This window comes from Hypanus sabinus, chromosome 3 (assembly GCF_030144855.1).
Source record: "Hypanus sabinus isolate sHypSab1 chromosome 3, sHypSab1.hap1, whole genome shotgun sequence".
NCBI lineage: Eukaryota > Metazoa > Chordata > Chondrichthyes > Myliobatiformes > Dasyatidae > Hypanus > Hypanus sabinus.
The window spans coordinates 112284019-112303636 of NC_082708.1; the positions used below are offsets into that span (position 1 = coordinate 112284019).

Genomic DNA, 19618 nt, shown 5'->3' on the forward strand with positions numbered 1-19618 from the left:
GCAATGTTACAACTGGATGGAGCAAGCTTTAGAAAGTGAGAGAAGACACAGATTTCTGGTGGTGACTAGCTCAGTTTGAAGACACAGCAAATGTGGAGCCTGGGCTGGCAACATTGTAGGAAATGGTGACGTTCCTTGACATTGCTCCATTAATCAATAGCTTCGAATGCAATTACACAAAGACAATTACCTGATGCCCTAGGAGTTTCTCTGAGGGCTTAATGTGCCTCTGAATCTCACATTCAATTGGCTGAATCACCTTGATCCCATCTTCATAAAATATATAGAACATGTTTCCTACTCCCAATCCTAGTGAGAGACAAAACATGAAAAGCAGGTTTAAAAGATAAAAGGAAATACTGCAACACAGGAGATGGAAATTGGAACAAATAAAGCTGGAAGTGCACATTCAGTCAGTAAGCAGGGAAAAAAAGAAAAATTCACTTAACATTCCCACCATTGCCACTATGCTACTTCCTGAACTATACTGAGGAAGATCCCACTGAAATTAACATTGTAATCTTTTTCCAGAAGCTGGCTGACCAATTGCGCGCTTCTCTTGTTTATTTTTAAAAGCAGTATAAATTCTAGCATATAAACAATCTATATTTAGACCAGATGCAATGCGTGATTTTTTTTTTACAATGGTTCAATGTGACCCAGGTAAACAATAATCTATAGCATTGGTCTAAGCTATTAGACATTCTCCAGAGAATTTTATAGCACTACTGCTATTAATGGCCAGCAGTTATGTACTTGCTATTACAAAATGTCCCAAGGGTAATTTACTATTTACCAACAGTACTTATTTAAAAGTTTGGATGGAAACATTCATAGCAATAGTTTTAATGGTAAATCAATTTTTAACGATTACTCCAGTAATGGAAAGGTGACAAGTACATAATCACTACAAGACAAGAACTTGCTTCAGTACCTTCCTCTCGCCACAGTATGTTTGCAACTGCAGCATCAAGAAAACAGAGAGAGCCAGAGTGTGATTAAACAGCTGCGAAAATATTAATTTCAACAACAAGCCAAAATCTCATAACTGACAATGTTAGATAGCAATGGTCATTTTTAACAAGAATGACAGAAATAAGCCATGCACAAGGTGTTCACAAAATGTTCCAATACATCCCCAATGGTGGGAACATCCCTGGAGAATGAAAATGATCTTGCAGCTTTATTTTACCAGAAAGCAGGTAAGTGTTTTAATTCTCATTACTAGATGGAAAATTATAAATGTAAATACTTAATCATATAATTTCTGTTAACTTACTGTACTTTAACCCTTCCTTAAATGTTATCAGATATAGGGCATAAATAATCTCATTCAAATTTCATGAAGTCTCTAAGAGAAAAATTGAAATAGCCACGTATTCCTAGAGCTCAGGGATTATGCATGAAAGTTAATAATAACAATAATAATAAGTACTTTATTGATCCTGAGTGAGAAATTATTTCATTACTGCAGCAACATTTAAAGACACACTTAGCAATAATAATAAATATAATAATATGAACTAATAATAAAGTACCAAATAATAATGAAAAAAAGTAGAGACTATTGTACTATGATGAGTGTTCTCTTAGCACACAGAGATGAACTGTTGTATATGCTTATTACATTTAAAGAAAGATTTTCTTTAATGATCCTTGTGAGTGCAGAGCTGAATGAGTCTGTTTGAAAGGGTGCTCCACTGCTTAGTCAGCAGGTGATGGAGAAGATATTGTACCTGATTGTCCATAGTGGATAACAGTTTGTTTAGTGACTTCTTCTCCATCACTAACTTGAAAGAGTCTGGGTTGTAGTCCAGGATGGCCCCAGCCTTTTTGATGAGTTTATTGAGTCTTTTTGCATCACCAGCAGCAATGCTGTTCCCCAACATAAAGCCACCAAAGAAGATGGCACGCGCTACACCAGACTGGTAACAGATGTACAATATCCTGCTGCACACATTGAAGGATCTCAGCTTTCTTAGAAAATAGAGGCTGCTCATCCCTTTCTTGTAAATAGCTTTGGTGTTGTTTTTTCAGTCAAGGTTAACACTCAAGTATTTGTACTCCTCCACCACTTTAACTTCTCCCAGAATGTATACAGGATTTGTTGCAGTCCTTTTCCTTCTAAAATCAATTAGAGGTTTTGGCCACATTCAGGAGCAGGTGATTCCTCCCGCACCACTCCATACACCTGTCCACTAGTCCTCTGTACTCCAACTCCTGCCCATCTTTAATACACCCAACCACCACAGAGTCATCTGAGAATTTCCGCAAGTGACAAGACTCAGATTTGTACTGAAAGACTGAGGTGTACAGTGTGAACAGAAACAGAGACAGAACAGTCCCTCGTGGGGCTCCAGTGTCACTCACCAGCATCTCAGACAGAGAACTACTCCAGGTATAGTAACTGGGTCTATCTGTCAGGTAGTCAGTAATCCAGGATATAGTGGATTTGTCTGTGCCCGTCCTTTGCAACTTCTTACTCAGAAGATGTGGCTGGATTATACTGAATGCACCAGATTGTTACGGATTCAGGCAACAATAAATATAATGGGTCAGGCAGGAGTTTTTATAACAAATAACACGTTTATTAAACACTGAAAACAAACCCCTCAAAAGTAAACAAATCACTAACGTAACTGGAAATCAGCTGTTGTGCTGCAGCTTAAACAGTTCTCAAAGCAACGAAGCTTAAACAGTTCTTAAAGCAATGAAGCTTAGACAGTTCTTAAAGCAATGTTGCAAAAACAGTTCTTTAAAGTAGTATTGCCAAAAGTTCAAAATGCTCACAGTCCATTTAAGGGAGAGACTTTTTAAGACGATTTAAATTCTCTTTCACGTCGCGTTGTTTCGGTTCCCAAGGTTGAACTTTTTCCCATGAAGAATTTACGAAACAAAACGGCTTAAAGGCACTGACCTTTCCTTTACAGAACTATTCCCAATCCTTTCTGCTATTTTGCAGGGATTAACACAAGAACAGTCAACAAATTCCTTTCAAATAAGGATCAAACAAGGCCAAACCCGTTTCACCGTAGAAAGCAATTCTCCTCGATCTTTAACTCCCGAACTCCGATCTTCACTCTCCACTGATTCTCAACCAGCGGTATTGTAAAGAAATTGCTGGCAATGACCTTTTAAACTTTAGGCATTAGATAAAACTTCATCTTTCAACTAAACTGCGTCATCACATTAAATCACGCAGTGGCATGAAGTCAACATGGCAAATCCAGCCAGGAACTGCCCCTCCTCACAGGGAGGGGTCCTCCTTTTATGCCCTGTAAAAAAAAACCTGTCACATGACCTCTACTGGTGGGAAAATGACGTCACTCCACCATCACAAGACCATTACCTCAAGTCCAGTATAGCTTCAACCCCAGTCACGTGACAAGGGTACCACTGTCATGTGTCACGAGTGCGTAACAACTCCCTCCAAAAAAGCATTTTTGGTCTGACAAGAACAAAAATTTCAAAAATTATTTACAAGAAAAACAAATATATAAATTTTATAACATACACAATATAGAATACCATCATATAACATCTTACAACACACAATACAGTAGGAGTGTTACAATTGAAAAAAAACCACTCCATAAAAAAAATTACATTGTACATTCAACATCAAGATAGACAATCAGCAACCACATTATCTTTACCTTTAATACGAGTTATCACAATATTGTACTCTTGTAATATCAAACTCCAATTTAATAATCTTCTGTTTTTGTTTTTCATCTTACTCAGAAAAACTAACGGATTATGATCAGTGTAAACAATAAGTGGTTTTTGAGTTGTACCAACATACACCTCAAAATATTCCAAAGCTAAAACAAGAGATAACAATTCCTTCTCTATTGTTGAATAGTTTCTTTGATGCTTATTAAATTTCTTAAAAAAGTAAGCTACTGGATGATCAACCTAATCACCCTCATTCCTTTGCATTAATACTGCTCCTGCAGCCTCATCACTAGCATCTACAGCTAATGAAAAAGGTTTTTCAAAGTCAGGTGCCTTAAGCACAGGTTGCTGACATATCATTGTTTTCAATTTTTCAAATGCTTCTTGACAAGGCACTGTCCACACAAACTTCACATTCTTCTGCAGAAGGTTAGTTAATGGAAGGGGAACATTAGCAAAATTCTTACAAAATTTTCGATAATATCCTACCATTCCCAAGAATCTTCTGAGAGTTTTTATCCCTGTTGGAGTGGGAATCTCTAAAATTGTCCGAACTTTTGCCTGAACAGGAGCTACCTTACCTTGACCCACAACATAACCAAGGTAGGTCACAGTGGCATGTCCAAATTCACTCTTAGCTAAATTAATAGTTGTTAGTTTTTGAAAGCCTTTTAAACTATTTCTCCACCACAATAATGTGTGCTTCCCAAGTATCATTTCCTGTCACTAAATCATCAATATATGCATCAGTATCTTTCAATCCCTGAATCACAGAGTTAATCATCCTCTGGGAAGTACCTGGGGCATTCTTCATCCCAAATGGAAGAACATTATATTCATATAGCCCAGATGGAGTTACAAATGCAGAAATCTCTCTACCTCTGTCCGTTAATGGAACACTCCAATACCCTTTCAATAAATCAATCTTCGTAAGGAACTTTGCTTTTCCAACTTTATCTACACAATCATCTACTCTAGGAATTGGATATGCATCTGTTTTCGTTACAGCATTCACCTTCCTGTAGTCCGTACAAAACCTAATACTACCATCTGGTTTTGGCACCATAACACATGGCGAACTCCAATTCGAGTTAGAATGTCTAATGATATTATTCTCTAACATATATTCAATTTCTTTCTCAGCAAGTTCACATTTTTCTGTGTTCATCCTATCTGGGTGTTGTTTAATAGGTTTGGCATCTCAAACATCTACATCATGTGAAGCTATAGTAGTCCTTCTCGGAACATCTGGAAACAAATCCTTATATTTAAAAAGTAATTCCTTCATCTGTTGTTTCTGCTCTAGCTGTAAATGTACTAATTTCTCATCAATATTTTCCAGAATGGTTGAATTTGGTAACCTAACAGAAACAATGTTGGATTTAGAATGAAATTCAGATGAATCATCTATCATGTTCCTAGTTAAATCAAACTCATTCTCACTAACCACAACAGTCACAGTATCAGATTGTTTCTCATTATATGGTTTTATCATATTTATATGGCAAAGTTGTGTTGACCTTCTACGATCTGGAGTTTTTATCACGTAATCCACATAATTGATTTTAGACACAATTTCATAAGGACCATGAAATCTAGCTTGTAATGGATTCGTTTGCACTGGGAAAAGAACCAACACCTTATCTCCAGACTTAAACATCCTCATCCTAGCTTCTTTATCATACCAAGTTTTCATTTTCTCCTGAGCCAATTTTAAATTTCCCTTGGCTAAGCTACAAGCTTTATGTAACCTGTCCTTAAATTTCAAAACATAGTCCAACAAATTAGTGTGTATTTCCTTACTAATCCATTGTTCTTTTAATAAAGCTAAAGGTCCTCTAACTCTATCCCCAAACACAAGTTCAAATGGACTGAAACCGAAAGAATCCTGTACCAATTCCCTTACTGCAAATAAAAGTAAGTTTATACCCTCATCCCAATCATTTTCATTTTCCACACAATATGTCCTAATCATATTCTTGAGGGTAGAATGAAACCTCTCCAAGGCACCTTACAACTCTGGATGGTATGCAGACAAAGTGATATTGCCTAGCTCACAATTTATAAACTATCTGTTGAAACAATCCAGACATAAAATTACTGCCTTGATCAGTTTGTATCTCCTTAGGTAATCCAAAATAAGTAAAGAATTTTATAAGGGCCTTTGTCATAGTTTTAGCTTTTATATTCCTAAGTGGTACTGCCTCTGGAAACCTAGACGAAGTACACATGATAGTCAGCAAGTACTGATAACCAGTTTTTGTCTTCGGTAATGGACCAACACAATCTACAATAACTTTAGAAAATGGTTCACCAAATGCTGGAATAGGTTGTAATGGAGCCACTGGTGTAACTTGATTTGGGGGTTTACCCACAATTTGATAAGTATGGCACATTTTACAAAACATTGCCACATCTTTTCTTAGACCAGGCCAGTAAAAATGTTTTAAAATCTTGTTCACACTTTTCTTTACCCCTTGATGTCCACCTAAAGGCACACTATGAGCTAAAGTCAAAATCTCATTTCAATAAACTTTAGGGACAACTACCTGGTAAACAATATCCCATTCCACACTTGCAGGAATTGTAGATGATCTCCACTTCCTCATCAACACTCCTTTTCCAAGTAATATCCTCCTGGCACCTTATCAATTTCACTATCTAGTAAAGCTTGTTCTCTTAATTTTATAATCTCAGGGTCTCTGTTCTGCTCTGCTATCATCTCCTTCCGAGACAGAGATAAATCTTCATAGTCAGACTTACTCCAAGTATCTCATTCAAACTACGAAGGTAAAAAAGTCTCTGACACATTCTCAAAACTCGAATCCTGAATTGAACAGTCATGAGTAGCAACCTCATTCTGCACATCAATCTTTTTGGCTATAGCTCTCGTCACAACTCAGGAAGAATCTGTGTTAGAATTCATCTCTGGTTCCTCTGACTCCATTGTCAAATGCATTTCAAGAAAAACTTGTCCACCTGCCAAGTCATTACCTAACAATAAAGAAATATCCTTCACAGGTAAGCTAGGTTGTAATCCTACTTTAACAAATCCTGTAACTAACCCTGACTTTAAATTTACTTTATGTAAATGCACAGGCATAAAATCACTCCCAACACCTCTTATATAATTTACCTCACCAGTATCACCAGTATCAGACTCTTCATTAAACTTCAACACACTGTCTAACATCAGTGATTGAGAAGCTCCAGTATCCCTAAGGATTTTTATTGGCACCGGAGTAGATCCTTCTTTCAAGGATACAAACCCTTCAGTTATAAAATGATCATATCCCTTTCTAATTTGGTCAGACTCTAACAAAACCTCATTTGTGTTTATCGAACCCTGTAATTTTACAAGTGCTTCAGTGTGTTACACACAAGCATCTGGAACTGCTTCCTTCTCTTTCGTTTTCAATCTGAAACAGTTAGCTATTACATGGCCAGGTTTCTTACAATAGTTACAAATAAGACCAAACTGTCTTTCCTTCATAGGTTTTCCTTCCTCCTTACCTTTCTCATTAACTTCTGATTTAATTTCTGATTTACCTTGAGTCTCTGTGTTATTTCTCCTCTTAAAAATTCTGCCCTGAGGAAATTTATTCTTATGGATTAACACATACTCATCAGCTAATCTAGCACAGTCCTGCAATTTATCAGTATCCCTCTCATTTAAGTAGGTCCTTACTTCAACAGGAATGCTTCTTTTAAATTCCTCCATTAAAATCAGCTCTTTCAATGTATCATAGTCTTCATTTACATTTTTAGAAGAAACCCATATCTCAAAACACATAGCTTTATCATAGGCAAATTCCACATAAGTCTTTTGCACAGACTTCTTCAAACTTCTGAATTTTTCTCTATACACTTCTGGGACTAATTTGTATGCCTTTAAAATATGCATTTTCACAATATCATAATCAAGTGCTTGCGCAGCAGTTAAAGCTGTGTAAACTTGTTGTGCTTTGCCTTTAATTACACTCTGTAACAACACTGACCATTTATCTTTCGGCCAGTCTGACATCCGAGCAATAGTTTCAAAATGTTGGAAATATCTTTCCACTTCTGTTTCACTAAATGGTGGGACCAATTTAATTTCTTGACTACCAACAAACGGCTTTGTAGAACCAGAAGACTGATTCCCAGATCTTAATTCCGTCATTGCATATTCAAATTCCCTTTTTTTCTGATCAGCTTCTAACCTACAACGCTCAAACTTCATTTGGTCAATTTGCAACTGCATCTCCAGATTACTTAAAGGAAACGACTCTAAAATCGATTAATCAAAATCACCCGAATCCACATAGTGTGATGCGATTTTTCTCTGTACTACAGCCTTTGATGTAGTCTTCAAAATACCTTTAAGTTGCAATCTACTAGCTATCTCAGATACCTCAGTTTTTTTCGCCTTCACTAACAACTCCGTGTTTGCCGAAGCCAGAAACTCATCAATATTCATTGTTGCCAAAAACCACTCACAAGCCAATCAAACAAACGAATTGAGTATTCCCCTTTTCCAAAACACCGATTCAAAATTTAACAAGCATTTAAACTCAAATGATCCAATCCGGACGCAAACCCCATATTTATGTTATGGATTCAGGCAACAATAAATATAATGGGTCAGGCAGGAGGTTTCATAACAAATAACACATTTATTAAACACTGAAAACAAACCCCTCAAAAATAAACAAATTACTAACGTAACTGGAAATCAGCTGCTGTGCGGTAGCTTAAACAGTTCTTAAAGCAATGAAGCTTAGACAGTTCTTAAAGCAATGTTACCAAAACAGTTCTTTAAAGTAGTATTGCCAAAAGTTCAAAATGCTCACAGTCCATTTAAGGGAGAGACTTTTTAAGATGATTTAAATTCTCTTTCACGTCGTGTTGCTTTGGTTCCCAAGGTTGAACTTTTTCCCATGAAGAATTTACGAAACAATACGGCTTAAAGGCACTGACCTTTCCTTTACAGAACTATTCCCAATCCTTTCTGCTATTTCGCAGGGATTAACACGAGAACAGTCAACGAATTCCTTCCAAATAAGGATCAAACAAGGTTGAACTTGTTTCACCGTCGAAATCGATTCTCTTCGATCTTTAACTCCCGAACTCCGATCTTCACTCTCCACTGATTCTCAACTAGCGGTATTGTAAAGAAACTGCTGGCAATGACCTTTTAAACTTTAGGCGTTAGATAAAACTTCATCTTTCAACTAAACTGCGTCATCACATTAAATCACGCAGTGGCATGAAGTCAACATGGCAAATCCAGCCAGGAACTGCCCCTCCTCACAGGGAGGGGTCCTCCTTTTATACCCTGTTAAAAAAAACCTGTCATTTGACCTCTACTGGTGGGAAAATGGCTTCACTCCACCATCACAAGACCATTACCTCAAGTCCAGTATAGCTCCAACCCCAGTCACGTGACAAGGGTACCACTGTCACATGTCATGAGTATGTAACAAGATAACTGAAGAAATGCGATTCTCATAATGGCACCAGCATCATCCAGGTGGGAGTGAGCTCTCTGCATCAGGTAGATGATGACATCATCCATCCCCACATGAGGTTGGTAGGGAAACTGTAGAGGGTCCAGTGGAGATCTCACCTGTGGTACAAGATTCATCAGGACCAGCCTCTCCAGCACTTTCATCACATGAGATGTTAGGACAATCAATCTGTAGTCATGAAGTTCAGATGGAGTCACCTTCTTGGGTACAGGAACCAAGCAGGAAGTCTTCCATAGCACTGGTGTCTTTTCCTGACTCAGACTCAGGTTGTAAAGGTGCTGCAAAATACCAGACAGCTGGTTCACACAGGCCTTCAATACCCTGGGCCGATACCATCCGGTCCAGCAGCCTTGCCTTGATGTAGTCTCTCCAGCTGTCTCTCACCCTGACCTGGGGTGGTCATCCCCATGGAGGCAGGATACCCCAAAGTTGGGTGGTCTAGGACACAAGTACTCACCAGGTGAGGGAGGGGTGGGTGGATGGAGAAGGCTTCGGGGGCAGAGAGGGTGTGTGGTTTGGGCACGTGGAGGCGGGGACAGCAGGAGGTCCTATTGCGAACCTGGTGAGAAACAAGTTCAATCCTTTGGCCCTCTCTGGGCAGCCCTCGATCTTAACCGTGAAGCCAGTGATCTGCTTCATGCCCAACCACACGTCCCTTATGCTATTCTGCTGGAACTTGTTCGCCAGCTTCCTCTTGTAGGATTCTTGGCACTCCCTCAGCTTTACCCTCAGTTCACTCCGTACTCGCCTCAGTACTTGTCTTTCTGCAGACCTGAATATTTTCTTCTTCATATTCAAAAGTTCTTTTCACGTCACTGGTGATCCAGGGCTTGTTGTTGGGGAAGCAGCATACAGTCCTGGCTGGTATGATGGTGTTCTCTCAGAATCTGATACAATCATTGTGTTAATGTCCTTCCTGTGTGGCTTACATAACACACCCCAGTCCGTCTTCTCTAAGCATTCCCGCAGAGCCTCATTAACATTCCTTACAATCCTTGTTGAGACTGGCTGCTGCTGGACAAGAGGTGCGTACCTGGGTATAGGCAGGACCAGGTTGTGATCAGTTCTGACAAGTGGGGGAATGGCAACAGCACGGTATGTGTGCTTTACATTCACATACAGAAGGTCTGGTGTTCTATTGCCCTGTGTGGGGCAGCTGACATATTGATAAAAAGTTGGTACTGTTGCCTTGCGAGAAACTTGATTAAAGTCCCCAGTAACAGCCACAAAAACATTGGGATATTGAGTTTGTATTCTAGTGACGGTCAAAGGAATGGCATAGCACGTTACATTCAGAAGAACACAAGGGGAAAATGTCTTCACTCAGAGGGTGGTGAAAGTGTGGAATGAGTGCTTGCACAAGTGGTATGCATGAGTTCAATACAACACTTAAGTGAAGTTTGGATAGGTACATGGGTGGTAGGGGCATGGAGGGCTATGGTCCCAGTGTAGGTCGATGGAAGTAGTCAGCTTAAATGGGGTAGGAGGCCTGTTTCTGTGTTATACTTTTCTATGACTCTATCAATATATGTACTATGGTCCAAAATAATCCAACTAGAATTCAATTTTGATTAGAGCAACAGAGTTTAAATGCAATCTAAATTAAACCAATTATGGCAATTTTAAAGGCACAGTATGTACCATGCTATAAAACAATAGATGGAACTACTGATGAATTCTTCTCATGGAGTAATGATTGAATGCTAACCTAAAATGATGGATGTGCTGAATAGCACTTCAGTACTTCAAACTCAAAGAGGTCAATAACCGACTACAGTATATTACCTTTAATAGTGATGTTGTGATGTAATTAAAGGATTGTCACAAATTACTACCTCTTTACCCAAGATGGATTGTCTTTAATTGATCAGTATGAAGATATTTTGAAGAAAAAATTTGATGTGAAAGGGAGAACAGTTTTTTAAACAGTGGGGCGGAACTAGGATGTCTACTTTGATCAGACATGACAGTGTGGCCAAAACTGAAGGAGAATGTGAAAAGGTTAAGTGAATTATTTTGGTTTAACTTGAGAAGTGTACAGAAAAGTGGGGTTTCAAAGAAATAGAAAAGACAAGTATTTTCATGGGGCAGGAGTCACAACCGCCTGATGTACATAACTTGAGCAAAATCTCAAAGACTTGTCTTTGCACTGTTTTCCGGGGATGACTGACAACTTTAAAGCAAACTTGTCTCGTAATATTTTGAGTGTTCCCACAAACATTACATAAGAAACTGTAACTCAAGAATACAGCATTTACTCATTAGGTCAATTTCTCCAGCAACTTTGCTCACCCAAATTTCCTACAAGTCACAAACTTTTTTTCATTTCTTCAACATATGTTGTAGTATTTTTTTCCATCAATTTTGATTGAAAGGGATGGATGATATTAAGTTAATTAGTGACAGTGGCAAACAGCAAAATAAGTAATCGTTCCATTTGAATCTACTCGAATTAGTTGTCCCAAACATTCCGAAAACGTCATTATTATTATTTCAGCCAAAGGAACAATAGATTTGGAAAGTGCTGTTTAAGTCTCATTATAAATAAAAAATATATAAAATTGTATTTGTCTTCAATATTTTTCAGTGAAGTAGTCTCTAAATATTGTTATTGGTCACGATACCTCCAATCATGCTTCTCTCTTAATACTAAAATAATCAAAGGAACAAGTCTTCTGTTTTGTGATCTACAAGTTCTTTAATGATTTCTTGGGATATATTCTTAGTGCTTAAAAAAAGTACAGGACACTACTGGTACAGTAAGACATTAGAGCATTATAGAATGGCTACAGCTAGGCGGAAGTGGGTTATTTGGCCCATCATAAGCATGCCAGCTCTCCACCAGAGCAGGACTCGAGTTTCTGCCACTGGCCTTTTTTGTTTAACTCCAGTCTGATTAAATATATTGCAGCAAACAAGATGCTGGCCTAAAGGGGAAGCCCAACATCTGCAGTCTCTAATGCATTCTGTTATGTACCTAAGAAATAAATAAGATAACATGCATTAAGGACAATGCCTAGTGGGTCTGACATCCGTCATCATGAAGTGCTTCAAGAGGCTGGTCATGGCTTGAATCAACTCCAGGCTTCTGGCCAAGCCTTTGAGCAATTCACCTATCACCAAAACAGGTCTACAGCAGATGCCATCTCCAAGGCTCTACACTCATCCCTGGAGCACATGGACAGTATGGACTCCTATAGTATACCATCGTTTATTGACTACAGCTGTGCCATCAACACTAAAATTTCAAGCAAACTCATTTCCAAACATTGGACCCTGTGAGCAACACCTCCCTCTGCAATTGGATCTTTGACTTCAAGGCCAAAGGACCGTAGTAAGTAAGCTAGGCAGTAGCACCTCCAGCAAGATTATTCTAAACACGGGCCTCCAGAAGATTGTGTGCTCAGCCCCCTACTATAGTCCCTAAACATTTATGACTGCACAATCTCCATCTACAAGTTTGCAGACGATACCACTGTAGTGGACTATATTTCAAATAATGTGTCAGAGTACAGGAGGGAGATAGCTTAGTAACATTTTGTAATGATAACAACCTTTTCCTCAAAGTCAACAAAACAAAACAGCTGGTCAGTAACTGCAAGAAGGGGTCAGTGAACTTGCTCCTGACTTTATCAAGAGTATTGAAGTTGAAAGATTTGAGATCTTCAAGTTCATAGGAGTAAACATCACTAGAAGCCTGTCTGGTCCAATTACACAGACACCATGGCCAGACAGCTCACCAATGCCTCTACTTCCTCAGGAGGGTAAAGAATGCTAGCATATTCCCATTGACCTTTACCAGTTTTTAATGTTGCACCATAGAAAGCATCCTATCTCAAATGGTTGAAATGGTTCAATTTAATATCAGAGAATGTATACAGTATACAACCTGAAATTCTTACTCTTCACAGACATCCACAAAACAAGAAACCCCATAGAATTTTTAATATATATTATTTCTGTTTTTGCATGATTTTTAGTCTATTCGACATACATTTGCTGTAATTGATTAATTAATTTATTTATATTTACTTTTTTTTCCTTCTATATTACGTAATGCAGTGAACAGCAGCTGCTAAGTTAACAAATTTCATGAACATGCCGGTGATTCCGAATAAATGATCGAAACATCAGAACTCTGCAGGCCTCCTGCCCCCCTGCACAAGGAGCAGCAGAAGCGTCAACCCTTTCCCCCGACTTGCACCAACGGAAGCACAGACACCATACTGCTCCCCTCCCAAACCATTATGCAATTAATAGCAAAAGCCCTCATGGAGACCTTGATCTGGAGTCCATCAAGAACTACAGTCCATAACCCAGCACTTCGGTATCTCAGACAGGCTCTTCCTCCTCACTGAGGAGAGAGAGGCTGCTCCTGCAACAACGAGAGCGGGAAGAATAACTCACTGTTCCGATGTTACAATCTTCTGCGTCGCTCCTCCTGAAGACCAACAGGCTCTCACTCTCCCTCAAAAGAGCGAGATGAAGAATGGCTTGGTATGGCAAATACTCTGTAGGTAACTATGAGAAACTGCAGAAAGTTGTGGACACAGCTCAGTACATCATGGAAATCAGCCTCCCTTCCACAGTCTCTGTCTATACCTCACTGCTTCTATAAAGGTTCAGCATGATCAAAGACCCCACCAACCCTCAACATTCTCTCCTTCCCCCTCTCAACAACAGGCAGAAGGTACAATATTCTGAAAGCATGGACCACCAAGCTCATGGACAGCTCCTTCCCTGCGGTTTTAAGACTATGACCTTGCACCTCATTGTCTATATGCAAAACACATTTCCTATAGCTGTTACACTTACATCTGTTTTCTATAGACATTACACTCCATTTTGCATTCTGTTATTGTTTTAACTTGTTTTACCTCAAAACACCATGTAATGATTCAATTTTTGTGAGCCGTATGCAAGACAAGCTTTTCACTGTATCTCAGTACATGAGACAATAAACCAATTATAATTCATAAATTCTTTGTTAAATTACTTGAAATACTAATGACACTTGCAGTCATAATTACTGGAATGAAAGCTTGAATCAAGGAGTTACAAATATTTGAGGCTGAACGGATGAAAATATCCTTGTATTTAAACTGAACTTATTTTCTGGCTTCAGGCAGTGCTATTTTTTTCACCCGCCATGTCTGGTTAAATAAACAGTAGATGCTGTAACATGCTTAAGGGTGACACATAATTCTCCAGACAAATTGTACCCGGTGATTGGAAATTAGTTGTAGTTGCTCGCAGCAGCTGATCTACAACAATGTGTTGCTTGCATCTTCTTGGTAAATATTATTTTAATTCTTTTATAATCTATTTAAACAGAGCAAGCCCAGGACTCCAGTGAACATTATTCAAACTGGTTGACAGATTCAGAGCATCAGCTCTGTCTGCTTGGCCTGCAAGGATCCACGACCAAATTCATTTCACTGGGGATTGCTGGGCTGCAGATAAACTTTGAAGTGTATTATCTATATACTTTATGTTCCCTGATATTTTCTTGGCCCAAGCTACTGTAATCTGTAATGATTCAGAATATTGCGGACAGCCTGTGTCAGTAATACTTGGCTGAAATATTCTGACAGTAAGATTTAGTAAATTGGCATTTTCCATATTTAAATGAGAATAGGATTATATAGAATTATGTAAGCACTATGATGGGTCCTTTTACACTTTGCTTAAACCTTCTTTACTCATCTACATCAATTTGCAAAACCTTCTAGCCCTTCTGCAGTTTACAGTTTGAAAATGATTTGTAATCTCCATTTAATCCAAATACCATCTTTTTACATTACTTTAAGGATTTCAGCATGTCCAAATATTAATTGTTGTTGTTGTTCCCTTTCATGCCTTGTGGCACATTGCATGGCATTTTTTTTTTTTGCTGCTTCTTTAGCATTCGTCTGTTTTTTACAAGGCCAAGTTGCTAGCTCAACGCTCAAGCCAGCATGGATGGGAAGCTGGTCGGATTTGAACCTGGAACCATTCAGCTTGAAGTCCAGTGCTGATGCCACTACACCACCAGCCGGACATACCAAGTACAAGAGCACCATTTGGGAAAGGTTGTGTAGCTGGACAAATTTCATCTCTCCCCTCCTTTTAATGTCTGTAACAGAGTGGTGTGCCCAACCAAAACTGTGAACCTACGAGTACCTGTCTGACCTTTTAGATTTTGAGTAAATGTACTGAACTGCATTCATTGTAAATTAGGACTAAATGATGTCTTTATAATCACAGAATTATTGGCTCTAGCTGACAGCAATGCTGGTTCTTGAAATAGCCACACATCTTAAGCATTGTTATAACAAAATGGAAAACACCCAGTTTCAAATTTATTTACAGGGTCTTAGTTGCAGCAAAGGAAAGCTTGAAACAAGTTTGGAAATACAAAGTAAAGTTGACAGCAGTTACTTGTGAACTCTGTGGGTGATTTGGGAGAGTTCCATGGTTCGTCCAGTTTGGTGTAAAGTTCTTGATTTGTTGGGGAATTGGTCGGGTCCTACACTGCCCTTGTGCCCACAGCTTTGTCACCTGGGTGATCGGACAATGATACCTAATGTACACAATGACAAATTTACTATTTTAAGGGTGGGTCTCATCACAGCTACAAGAATTATATTGCAAAACTGAAAAAACCCAGATGTCCCACTGTGAAGGAATGGACTGAGGAAATGGTTAAGATTTCATCATATGAACACGTGTTGAGAAGAATTAACAGTGAGGGAAAAGTGCAAGACGCATGGGATCAATTCTGGTTGTATGTTAATTTAAACTTAAATTAGAAGTTTTTTTTCTGTTTCTTAGTTTTATATGTTTTCCTATCATGGGATGGCTGTGTAAATACGCTGTACTGTATCTGCTCTATGACATGCTGTGCTGCTTTGTAAAATAAGAATAAATAATAAAAAAAACTTGAATTACAAAAAAAAACATTGAGCCTTAAATTCTTCCGTCATTTAATGCCTTTGACAATCAAGTACTTCTCTGAAGAAATAACAGGCACAAGTCAGTGGATGCTGTTTACATGGATTTTCAGAAGGCTATTGACATAAGATTGCTGAACAAGATCAGAGCCTGTGGTATTACAGAAAAGATACAGGCATGGACAAAAAAATTGGCTGACTGGCAAAAGGTAAAGGGACCCTTTTCTGGATGGCTGCTATTGATTAGCGGTGTTTCACAGGGGTTGTTGTTGAGTCCACTACGTTTCACTTTCTATGTTAATGATCTGGATAATGGAATTAATAGCTTTGTGGTCCAGTTTGCAGAGGGTAGGTTGAAGGGTAGGTAGTGTTGAAGAAGCAGGTGGTCTGCAGAAGGATTTGGACAGATGAGAATGGGCAAAGTAGTGGGAAATGAAACACAGCGTAGGTAAGTAAAGGTGTAGACTACGTTCTATATGGAGAGTGAACTCAGAAATTGGAGCTGTGAAGATGGGAATGGAAGGAGCTAGGAAAGATGGTGCCAGAGGTTTTTGTAGACCCAGGTGATTCTTCCAGATTGTCCACAAACAGTTTCTTCTTTCTTTCTTATGTCTCTTTTCAAGGTGGCTGGGAATCTGTCGAAGCCTGTGATCTACAGTTCAAACTGTGTTTTTCCACAAGTGGTGAGTTTTTATACCGGCATTTTGATATCTCCACGAGTGGTTTGGAGGACGTGCGCCTTTTGAGGTGGTGGAGGTCAATGCTGTCCCATAGATGACCCTACTCCTTTCCGATTTCACCAACTGAAGCATTGTGGGAGACTGGAACATTGAGACAGCAGGCAATGTGCACTGCTGTTAGAAGGAAGCCCCTGTACTCAAGTGATACCGCTCTCTCTCTCTCTCATGATGGAGGGTGAAAACCCGTTGGTCTCCAAGTTGGGCAGCAGGGAGCTTGGAGAAGTGACACGGAAGATTGTAACATCGGAACAGTGAGCCATTTGTATCTCACTCTTGTAGTTGTAGGAATGACCTCTCTCTCCTTGGCTGGTGAGAGACAGCCTGTCTGAGATACCAGTTAAGTCCTGCGTTATGGACTGTAGTTTGTGATGGACACTAGTTCACGGTCTCTTTGGGGACCTTTTCTATTGATTGCATGGTGGGATGGTGGGGGGGGGGTTGCTGAGCTCCTGCTGGTGTGAGTGGGGGGAGGGTCAATGCCTCTGCTGCTGCTTGTGTGTGGGGGGTGGGGGCTTTGGGGTTCTGATATTACTATCATTCAGTTTTTGGGAGCTTCTTGTTTCATGGGTATCTCTGTGAAGAGTAAGAATTTCAGGTTGTATACTGTAGACATCCTTGGATATTAAATTAAACCATTTGAATGGGATTTTGGAGTCCTGGTGCATGATTTCCTAAAGATTAATTTGCTGGTTGAGTCAGTAGTGAGGAAGGCAAATAAAATGTTAATATTCATTTCCAGAAGACTAGAATATAAAAGCAGGGATGTAATGCTGAGGCTCTATAAGACATGGGTCAGAGTACTTCTAGAGTTCTATGAGCAGCTTTGGGCACCATATCCAAGAAATGATAGGCTGGTATTGGAGAAGGTCCAGAGGAGATTCACAAGAATGATCCTGGGAATAAAAGGGTTAACATACAAGGAACATTTGATGGGTCTGGGCCTGCACTCACCAGAGTTTCAAAGAATGATGGGGAATCTCAATCAAATCTGCTGAATATTGAAATGCCTAGAGTAGATAGAGTAAACTGTATATGCAAAGGATGCTTCAAATAGGGGAGAGTACATATATGACCAGAAGGCACATCCTCAGAGTAGAAGAGCGTGGCTTTAAAACAGAGATGAAGAGGAATTTCTTTAGTCAGAAGGTGGTGAATCTGTGAAATTTATTGCCATAGATGGCTGTGGAGACCAAGTCACTGGTTGATAGGTTTTTTTTAAATTGGTAAGGGTGTCAAATGGTAAGGGGAAAAATGTAGGAGAATGGGGGAAACTAAATCAGCCATGATCGAAAGGCAGAGTAGGTTGAGGGGCTGAATGGCTTAATTCTGTTCCTGCACTTCCTTCTTATGGTCTCAAAGCTGCTGTAAACTTCGAACCTTAAACTCTTCCAACATTTAATAGAAGTTGTCTTTTTTGATATTTGGCATTCCATTATACATGATGATAAATCATTAATTATGCTAACGATTTCCGAAGGATCTGTAATTAATTCCAAGCTTGAAATTTTGGAAATACATTTACTAATATGCTTAAAATCTCAATTGTTTAATACCAGACAAAGTCACTGACTTGCAGATTGGATGATAAAAATGCAGTGGGAATCTCTGGACCTACAGTGCTTTTCATCATGACTGACAAGTCAGAAGGGACAGACTGAAGGCATTCTGATGAGTGCTGGAAAAATATTTAAAAAATCAATTTTCTGTATTCTATGGTGCAGAATATAACCTGATAGCACAGCAGCAGAGATCCCAAAGATTTGAAGAGATATTGACAGAGTGCAAATAGCAATGTCAAGAAGCCATGTGTCATGATTATACCAATCATTAAAGCATTGATGAAAAGGATGAAGACAATCTGAGGTAAAATTTACAGTTTAAGTAGAATGTGGTACTGCTGGAAGAGAAATTGGTCTTTGTTGTTGCCATTTCACTGACAGAAATGAATTAATTCTGGAGAGCTCTCTTCTGCACCCAGAATCCTTGAAAAAGGTCTGGCACAAAACTGGTCTTGGTTCACATCCAGCCATTCAACAATTTTATGTGGAACATGGCTCAGTAGTTGGGGGCAGAGGAAACAATTCCAGTGTAATTCCAAAGTCAATGCTGGGTAACAATCAGCTTTCAATTTGCTCATGAGTTGGAACATACATTAAAAAACACTCTATGGTCACTACAGCTTCACAATATTGCTATAGCATCAAAACTGCTTCAGTCTGAATATAAAGTACAACTTCTAGAAATGGAGGAAGAGAAAAAACTAGTCTGTCAATCATAGGGACAAATGTATCTTGACTGTTGAACTAATATGAGGGGAGCTTCTTCATACCTACAGTGGCAAACAATTTGAGCACCTTAACTCTGGGGTGGTCTATATTTAAGAGGTGGTCTGCTGCATTTCTCAGGAGTGGATGTGGCTAAACCAGTGGCAGTCAGCAGGACACTTCCTCTATCTTTTGCCTTTATTCAGAGCCCAGAGGAATGGGAATGGGAATGCTGTCCACAAAACTCCTGAGGGATAATGCCATCCCACATGACTGATACTCTGCCCCATTATCTTTTCACAAACAAGAGAATATCAGCAGATGCTGGAAATCCAAGCAACAGAGACAAAATTCAGGAGGAACTCTGCAGGCCAGGCAGCATCTATGGAAGAAAGTACAGTTAACGTTTCAGGCTGAGTTCCTTCAGCAGAACTGGAGAAAATAAAGATGAGGAGTAGAGTTAAAAGGTGGGGGAAGGGGAAGGAGAAACTTGG

General features: G+C 39.1%; 1 protein-coding gene across 1 annotated transcript in view; it reads right to left on the minus strand.

Moving 5' to 3' along the window:
• fstl5 (follistatin-like 5) overlaps nucleotides 1-19618 on the minus strand; it is a 502898-nt gene that overhangs the window by 75315 nt on the left and 407965 nt on the right. The window contains exon 8 of the mRNA XM_059964959.1: nucleotides 191-309. Within this exon, the coding sequence (XP_059820942.1) occupies nucleotides 191-309 (119 nt within the window). The remainder of the gene's footprint in view (nucleotides 1-190; nucleotides 310-19618) is intronic.